The 9,656-nt window shown below is 44.6% G+C and overlaps 1 protein-coding gene across 1 annotated transcript; it reads left to right on the top strand.

Annotated features, from left to right (window-relative positions):
• Positions 1-3,457: 3,457 nt before the first annotated feature.
• Positions 3,458-6,799, top strand: Il1f10 (interleukin 1 family member 10). The gene is made up of 5 exons (XM_008854157.2): positions 3,458-3,571; positions 3,813-3,872; positions 5,418-5,503; positions 5,795-5,922; positions 6,196-6,799. The coding sequence occupies exons 2-5, from the start codon at positions 3,841-3,843 to the stop codon at positions 6,406-6,408; spliced, it is 459 nt and encodes a 152-aa protein (XP_008852379.1). The 5' UTR covers positions 3,458-3,571; positions 3,813-3,840; the 3' UTR covers positions 6,409-6,799.
• The last annotated feature ends 2,857 nt before the right edge of the window (positions 6,800-9,656 follow it).

The raw sequence follows: 9,656 nt of genomic DNA, 5'->3' as shown, positions 1-9,656 counted from the left end.
TTATTCAAACAGTGTTTTGTGACACATGGGAGTTCCATAGATGGGCAGCAGGAATGCCATTGGTGTCTCTATCACTTCCTGTGAAGCCAAAACGGGTCTCCTATCTATTGTGCATCCAACTGGTTTCTTTGTAAAATCTCATTGTGTTTTGAAAAACAGTGACCTTGCCCAACCTCTCATTCCAGTGGGAACACACTGAAGGCCCAGGGACAGAAAAAAATCAAGATGAATTGGTAGCAAAGTCAGGTCAGAATCCAGCTTTGTGGTCAAAGCCTGCTCCATGCATTTCTGTATTCTGATCATAAGTTCCTAGTATTGCCAATTGTGTAGTTGAATAGAGCTTCAAGTGAGATATATACACATGCATCATGATCTTATTTACTTGTATAAGGGAAACAAATGCCTTAATATATAATAGTAAACAATAAAGCAAAGTTTAATAGGAACTCAGAGTGAGGTTACAATAGTTCAGAGATTTATTAAACTCTGAGTCATGGAATCATAGAGACAGTTTGACCTAGAAAGAACCTTAGCAACCACATACTCTAATGACATGAACCTGGCAGTTAAATTATATATCTGAGTTTACTCTCAGCTGATGGGTAATTGGAAAGACTAGATACTAAGCTCATGTTTACTGAAGCCATGCCCAGTGACCTTAATATTAATGGGTAGTGATGAGGAGGGATGGCTGTTGAGGCAGGAAAATCAAAGGGATGTTGAATGTACCCTTGGAGAAGATGAGAAAGGAGTCATGTTTCTGGAGAGAAAAGTGAGGTCTTATCACACAGGGAAACCATGGCCAGATGGTGGCCTCATCAGGTTGTCAAAGGGGCTGCCCTATAGGCTACTGGAGTTCAGTCTGTATCTGGGAGGCATTAGATCACAGTGTCATTGCTGCTGTCAGAACTGATGAAATTCCACAGCATATGAAACAGAAGTACTTAGGACTTTTGCTTATGACTGCCAGTTTTAGAGATAATGCCAAAGGAGGGAAAAATCTATAGTGACCGAGATGGAAGACAAAAGTGAAAAAATCTACCCATATCAAAGGTTTCAAAGGGGCAGTGAGAAAATAGCATGGAATTTTAAAAGTGTCTTTGGATTTAGCTTCTCAGAGGTTAGTACTGATCTTGGGGACAACAGGCTTCACGTAGATAATGTACAGAATAAGGAGAGGAAAGGACAGGTGTGACAGAAGAACATGGAGGGAGCCCAGTGCCATCTGTTGGTGGTATTATACTTGATCCAGAACAGGAGAACCAGAGAAGTCTGACACAGGCCATGGTCAGGGAGAAGAGAGCGAAAGAAAAAAAAAAAAAAAAAAAAAAAAAAAAAGCATAAGTCAAAGCCTAGTGATGTCATTTGGGGCCCATAGGGAAGAGAAAGCTTTGGGGATTGGGGTGTGTGATGTACTGGGAAGACCTATGGTGGAGGCTCAGCACCAGGATCTAGGCTCGCTGAAGAACCACAAGCCAGGACCCACGAACAGCTTCTTAACTCTACTCACTCCATCACAATCTACTCAAAACTTGGGAGAGAAGACGGTCTTCTATGTGGGAGTCTGCAGGAGACACTGGAAGTTTGGACTATTCCAGGATGGCAGGGTTCTAGAGCCCAGAAGATCCAGCTTGAGTAGATTACCACTGAATGTCTGTCAGCTCTTGAGCTGACATGAACCAAAAGTAGGAGTCGTCAGTCTGACTATCCAGCTTTACACAGGGCCGTCCACTTCGTTGTCCCCTCCTGGACTCAGCACAGTTTCCTGGATGTTCTTAGTTCTTCTGCTACAACCAAAGGAGCCTCAAGTGGTCTGGCCAAGAGGGGGCACATCATGAAGTAGGCTTGCCTTGAGGCTCCACTACTCTTGGTCTGCCTAGGCTAGAGAAATCTTCTCTACTTCGCTACTCCAAGTGTGTTCCAAAGACCAGCAGCATTAGCGTCACGTGGATTCAAGTCTGAAATGCAGTCTCAGGCCCCACCCCAGACTTAGGGAACCAGAATCTGTATTTTAATACGAGCTGCAGGATATTGAAATGTGTATTAATGAATGAGAAGCACCAAGATACATGCCAGGACCTACATCTGGCTTATCACTGATAAGTTCAGCTCAGGGGAAATGCTGTCAAGTCCCTTAGATGATTCAATAGGCAAGCATGATTTGGAATTAACAACATTAATGGAACACTTCAGTTTTTAAAGACTAAGACTTAGGTTACAAAAGATATTCAATTTACTATAGGAAAAATGTTAAGTATTACCAATCATTCACAATCCTGTCAGCCATAGATGAGCGCTGTAACAGCACTGGCGGCCTTGGCCTCCGTGCATGTCTCTCTATGTATGTGGATTTAATTGTGATTATAATATACATATTAATTATAACCTACAGTTTTCACTTGACATACTTGGGACATTTTTTATGCCATAAATATCATCTTTAATGAGCATTTGTTTCTTATTTACTGAATTTGTCAGACTCTTTTAGACACTTGCCTATTATTGGGCATTTAGATCATTTCCAACTTCTCACTCTTGTAAAAAATAATTGAATGTTTTTATGACTAAACATTTTGGGCAATCCATTACTTTTTCTCTGGAATAAGGGAAAACGCACGCCATCACAGAGTAGACAGAATGTTTTGAGTCTGATTCATAGCCCAATTATTCATGAAGAATCTTCACTCTATCAGTGTGCTGTTATCCTTCACCCTCAAAACTCTTGCTTCAGTGACTTGTCTGAGGTGACAGAATTGTATAACCAATAATAAAAGCTACCTGGCTTACAGCCCTATTCCTCGTAACACTAGCCCATGGAGCTCAGTGATGCTGAAGTGGTCTGTATTCCTGACCTCAACATCAACCTGGTTGATCAACCTTCTCCATACCTGCCTCCCTTAGCATCACATCACCTCTGATCCTGACTCTTTTCTCCCCACATTCTTCCTTCCTGTCTCATTTTGTGCTTTCTTATATACTTGTTTCTGTCCTTACCACTTCTTTCTCGGCAAGACCAGAGCTCAGTACGATTCAGTTTTAGTCAACCTCGCATCTACTTTTATTATCTCTTTTCCTTCTTTGATTCATCCTGGGTTTATTTCCATGCTCTTCTGGGTTGGCCTTTCAAGGTGATCGTTTCAGGGTGGAGCTCTGGGATAGGATAATCCTCCAGGAAGGAACACAGTCCTGGAAAGCTTTGTGGCTTGGTTTGTATATAGGTCACTGTCTTCATTTAGAGGATTCATTCCTCAAAGCATGTCTGTATCTCAAGCCTAGTAGGATTTCTGCCTGGAAAAGAATAGACACATTTGACGTTTAGACAAGCTCTCAACTGTCTCAACAAAGTGGTTCCTAGGAATGATGCCTCCTAACCCCTCCCCCAAAAGATCCTGCCTTAGTCAAACTACCCCTTATGGCTCTGGACTATAGGTATCTTATTTCTTACTAGGTTATGGGGGTGAGCAGAGTATCATGGTGTCCTTCAGACCTGACTGGGAAGTGGGACTGGATCAGCCCAGAGGCAGCACACCCTACTTCTCATCCTGGGAAGTGGCCTGACTAAGCTCTTTAGGTGAACCTGTTTTCTAGTTTCTAAGAACTAGCATCATCATGCACGTCCCGGGCTCACACCCCTGCTTGCTAAACTTGATCCAATGGCCGAGAATAAGGAAGAGGCAGATCTGGGAACTGAGAGGGCTGGGGAGACCTGAGGGTGGGGGTCATCTTGTGACTGGGTGGGTCTGTACCCCAATATGTCTGCCCCCAGCTCTACCATCCTGCTCTTCTGACGGCGTTTTTTTCCTTTTCCCCAGTGAGGACTCGACACTCCTAATTGTAGGAATGTGCTCTCTTCCTATGGCAAGATACTACATGTAAGTAATCCTGGCATGTCCCTTGCTTTCTCAACCAAGGGGTCTAGAGGTCACACGAGAAGAACAGAAAAGGCTGAGTCAGAGGGATGACTCATATGGTCAGAGGCTCCTGACCATAGAAATCTCAAGTACCCCATAATTACCCTTCATCATAGTCCTCAACAACAGTAGCCCTCCTTCCTGATGCTTACCCAAGAAATCTATAAGAAAATCACTATCCCCATTTTACAGATCTGGAAACTGAGGCTCGAAGCAGTTGTATAACTTTCCTCATGCTGCACAGTTACCATAAAGTAGAATGTGGGACCATACTCCATATTCTCCAAGCTTCTATACCCAAGTCTTTCAGAAAACCCAGACAATCTGAGTCCCAGTGACCCTTTATGGTGACTTCTGTGGTCTTTCTTCAAGTCCAGCTTCTAACTTTTATTTGTGTTTGAACTGCCCATGTCCTTTTTTAAAAAAATGTTTTTTGAGACAAGTTCTCACTTTATATAGTCCTGTCTAGCTAGATCTACCTACCCCTATCTCCCAAGTACTGGGATTAATGGTTTTATACCGCCATATCTGGCTTGATATTCAACATCCTTGTTAATAAATTCATGGTCTCTAAATAGGATGCTGCTAGTACATAAGTTGTTAAGTTCCAGTTCTCAGAGTTTGAGAAGAATGCAGGTTGGCAAGATCTTGGCAGATTTTTGTTTTAATCATGTAAGCAGCCTTTTAAAAATACAGTTGATGAGCCAAGGTATTGTAACTAGTTGTTGCATGGAGAGAGAAATCTCCTGGAGGTGGTGGCATTGGTCCAAAGGTTCTGCCCTCAAAAGAATTGAGAGCTCCCTAGGCTCTGAAAGCATCTCTGAAACCAGCCAGACTACTGGGCTAATAACCCACGTGACTTTGATGTTTCTACCCAGCTTCCCCAGTGCATACTTCCTTCACAGGCCGGTCATTAGATCATAGCCATCCTCAGTGACTGTAATCAGGCCCTGATCTAGCTTTAGACCGACCTATTGTTTTTGGTCCACCCAGATTGCACCTCACCAATGGCTAGAATGGGGTAGTAGACATGCTGAACATATACTTTCCTATTTTCAGATTTCTTATTTGTGAATTTTCTCCTAAAAAAAGTCTTTAAAAATCTACAAAATCATACTTTGTTACACCCTCAATCCCTTCATTAAAGAGAATTAACATCTATGAAAAATTAAAGCAAGCTCAGAAAATATGAAATAGGGCTCACTGTATCCCTAATCACCTGAGCCTCACTGGAAACTTCTCAGACAGCTACAAAATCATCTCTGTCTCTTCATGAGAAGGTTTTGGCTCCAAATCACTCCCCCTGAACTTCTTGACACATGGGAGGCTGGGAGGCCTGCTCTTGCTTTGAGATGGACCTGATTCTGCTCTCAGTGGAGCTGTGTTCCTTTTCTGAGGACAGAGAGAATTAACTAAAGGCTCGGTATGGTGGTCCAGAGCACGGGGACTGGAGGGCCCAATGATCCCTGAAGGCAGTGGGCTGCCAACACTGCCATCTTGTTCTAGAATCAAAGATGCAAATCAGAAGGTTCTGTATACACGGGATGGCCAGCTACTGGTAGGAGACCCTGATACAGACAACTGTTATGCAGGTAAGCTTCTGGGGGCCTCTCTCCTGGGATTTTCCCACTCTCCATCTGTTACAAACCCTTGATTCTCTTCTCTTCACTTGTCCCCACCAGAAGGGCAGCAGTTGCCCTCATGACAATAAGAGGTAGGCAGCAGCTTCAGCCTGACCTGGTGAGTCCCACTCACCCTGGAGTCTGCATGCAGACACAGGCCAGCTATGCCAGGCCCTGTTCCTTCTTGCTCGGCCTTCTCTTGATGAAAGCCTACCATCTGGGGCCTCCTCATTTCCTGTCTGCTTTTCTCTTCCTACCCAGAGAAGATCTGCATACTTCCTAACAGAGGCTTGGATCGCAGCAAGGTTCCCATTTTTTTGGGGATCCAGGGAGGGAGTCGCTGCTTGGCATGTGTGAAGACAAAAGAGGAACCTTCCCTTCAGCTGGAGGTGAGAGACCCTTGCCCTTTCCTGGGAACATTGCAGACCTAATTTTGCCCCCATGATGTGGTGTGGTGGATTTTTGTAGCTGCATATCTACCCGCTATGTTTCTACCATCTCTCTCTGCATTCAGCAAGGAGACCCTTACCTTTTAGAATCTGCAGAAGGCATATTCCTGGATAACATGCCCTGTTGAATCCCTCTTTGGCCAAGTGCCTGAGGCTTGGCCCTGATATCCCAGTTGGCACACTCATCCTACAGCTGCCCTCTTGCTCCCACAGGATGTGAGCATCGAGGACCTGTACAAGGGCGGCGAAGAAGCCACCCGCTTCACCTTCTTCCAGAGCAGCTTCGGCTCTGCTTTTAGGCTTGAGGCTGCTGCCTTCCCTGGCTGGTTCCTCTGTGTCCCAGCTGAGCCCCAGCAGCCAGTGCGGCTCACTAAGGAGAATGAGCCCTCAGCTGGCACTGAGTTCTACTTTGAACAGAGTCGATAGGACGGCAGAAGGCAGAGGCCCAGCCTGGTGCCCCAACACTGAGTCCATCTGGCTCAAGGTCTATAGAAGGCAACATAATGGTCCATTAGGGATGTCTGCATCTTAACCTCCAGAATCTGTGATTATTACATGACAGAAGAGACTTTGCCTCATGAGAAAGGGGAAAGGGTCAGACAGACTGAAGGGATCTTTGCTGGGAAGTTTGAGGATGGAGATAGGGAGCAGGAGCAGATGAATGCAAGTGATTTCTAGAAACTGGAGAAAGCAAAAAGAATGGATTGCCTTCCAGAGCCCTCCTCACTCTGACCTCAGACTTCCGGCTCCAGAATTGTAAAATAATACACTTGCATTATTTTAAACTATTGAGTTTGTGATAATTTGTTGCAACAGCCATAGGAGGACCCTGTGCCATGGGCTGCGAAAGGGCCATTAGGTACCCTGCTTATTTCTCCTTGGAAGACCACCCACTGCTTCTCCTGGCTCACAGTCTAATGGAGCCCCTGAGTGGAAAGGGGCATCTCAACCAGGAATACCAGGTGTGACTCTTCTGAGAGTGTACAGTTGAAAGCCTTGCCCTTAGAGCCCCAAGGCAGAAAATCTGTGGCCCTGCTCATGCCCGAGCAGAAAGCCTGTGCTTTGCTGGTTCAGCTGAAGGGTGAGAAGCTGGCATTCTTACTTTTGTGTCCAACTTTAGCATATTAAGTCCACAGAGAAGCTACAGGGTTTTAAGTCAGAACAGGCATTACAGCTCTGTGTTTGGGATCTTTCCCTGAGCTGCTTCTCTGTAGCCTGTGCCTGTCTCCGGTACTTTATCTTCTGTCTCATTGTTGCTATGTGCTTAAGTACTAGGACTCTGAAGGCAACATCTGTCCAGTTTTGTATCACCAGTGGCCAGAACAGCAGCTGGTAATATACAAGGTGCTGAGTACAAAATCTTCAATGTGCAGATGGATATGCAGCTGTTTGGGCTGCAGCGGCAAAATAGACTGATACCCTTGTAGCCCAGAGGACGAGCTGCCCAGGAAGGCTGAGCAGGGCCACATAAAGGAAGGGACATCTAACCTGAGCCTCAAAGAAAAAAGGTTTTCTGGCAAAGAATGTGGGGTCAGGCATTCTAAGCAGAAACAGTAGTTCAGGAAGGCCTAATGGAAAAGAAGTCTTGGCGTGTCTGGGGGCATGGTGAGTCATCCATGTGGCTGCAACGCGAGGCTTGTGGTTGAAGAGTTGCTGAAGATTAAAATGGGAAGATGGGTGGAGCCCAATTGTTAATGTCTTGCAAAGGAGTTAGTTTAGACTATACCTGGGAGGCCCAGAGGAATCATCTGGATATTTCAAGCAAAACCAGGATGTTAAGCTGGGGCCCCTAGGATTGTCACTAGATTGATCCAGATGCTACCAGAACCTCTGTTCATCCTGGCCTCCTCACCCCACAGCCAGAAGTTAGCTTTTGTGCTCTGGTTCCACAGTCAGCCTGACCCCTGCTTCATCTTCTCATGGTGGGCTGAAAGATAAACTAAGGCACATAAACTTAGGCATATTAGAGTTCAAGCGATTCATGAATCAGGCAGCTCCAGACTGCAAGTAGTTTAGGGGTCTACCAAGGGGGGAAGGAGTTTTATAAGGCATTTAGGAAACAAGGGGAAGGAAAACTTGATTAGTTAAAATGGAAAAAGTGGAAAGTTCCAACTTAAATGTTGACCCGTGGTTTCTAATTGTTTAAATCTCTAATTAGAGGTTAGTTGGCAGTTTCTGGTTGGCAGATAATCTAAGTTTCGTTTTCTTAGGCTATGGCTGTTCACTCTGAATTACGTCTTAGTTTACTGAAGGAGGAACCCAAGGCTCAGAGTAGTCTCCCAGTTAATTACTTTAACAATGATCACTATTTTTGCTGGCCCTCCTTGTGTGAACTGTGCCCATACTCTGGCCTCTTCCCACCAGTAGGTCCTGTCCTAATTTGCCTCACATTCCCTGCGTAGAGTATATTCTCAACATCTAATGTTTGCTAAGATTGCATCAGTGCTTGGGAGAGGAAGAGGACACAAAGACTGTGAAAGCATGTTCCCTGCTCTTCAAGGACACACAGGGTAGGGGGAGGGAACCAGACATTATAAATAAAAGTCAATTGATTGACTGCTTCATACAAATGACTAGAAAGCATTCCAGATAGCACTCTGATTCAAATTGTACAGGCCTGGGACTGAGAATTTAGCTTAGAGGTAGAACAGTTATCTGATATGCCCAGGTGTCATGGAAAGAAAAAAGGAAAAAAACATATTCTGGTACAGTGAGATGGTTCAGAGCATAAAGGCACGTGCTGACAAACCTGACGATCTGAGTTTTATCTCTGCAACCCACACTGTGGAAGGAGAGAACCAACTTCCCAAGTTGTCCTCTGACCTCTGCAAATAGGCCATGGTACCCTCCCCTGCCACATACATATACACTAAATAAATAAATATGAAAAATGAAGAAAAATTCGTATTCTGAAGGACACTGGTGGAAATAGTGGTAGGGCTGGTAAGATGTAATGGCACCAAGGATTTGCTTCTGACCGGTGCAGTTGGAGAATGCCAGGGATAATCTACAACATCCCAAGGCTTATCGCTTAAATTCCTTCTCCTCCCTAGAAACCACACCAAAGTCTTTGCAACCAGGCCACACGAGAGTTATAATTATGTAAATATGTGGGAGAGGCACACTTTAGGTCTTATCCATTATTTTCATCTCAGAGTGGTGAGTGTGGGGACGGGGTGAGTAGGGGATTGGAACAGTGTGACAACCTCTCAGTCAGGCAGCACTGGAGAGCTTGGTGTATAGAGAAGATGCCTGTGGCCATGTGTGTATGGTGTACATGAATGTGTGTCTGTGTGTGCACATGAGTGTCCTGGAATGCATGTGGCATATGTCTACCATGGGCTTTAATATAAGTGGCTTCATTTAGAGTGGGCTTCCTCTTTGTCTCAAAAGGCTCTGAAAGAACTTTGCACAAGAGGACAGTGCGTTCAGAGTGTCTTAGAACCTGCATGTCCTAAACCATTCAAACCAGGATTGAAAAATCTGGTCATTTTTGAATTACTAGAACTTGAATGACATTTCCCTTTGACCCAGATTAAAAATTTTTTTATTTATTATTTTTATTTTCTGTGTATGAGTGTATTGCCTGCATGCATGTAAGTGCACCTATGTCATGCAATGCTCATGGAGGTCAGAAGAGGGCTTTGGATCCCCTGGAACTCCATTAAAGACTG

This window comes from Nannospalax galili, unplaced genomic scaffold (assembly GCF_000622305.1).
Source record: "Nannospalax galili isolate Female #2095 unplaced genomic scaffold, S.galili_v1.0 scaffold1267, whole genome shotgun sequence".
NCBI classification, from domain to species: Eukaryota; Metazoa; Chordata; class Mammalia; order Rodentia; family Spalacidae; genus Nannospalax; species Nannospalax galili.
The sequence above is the reverse complement of the archived record's forward strand: the minus strand, read 5'-3'. Positions and strand labels throughout refer to the sequence as shown.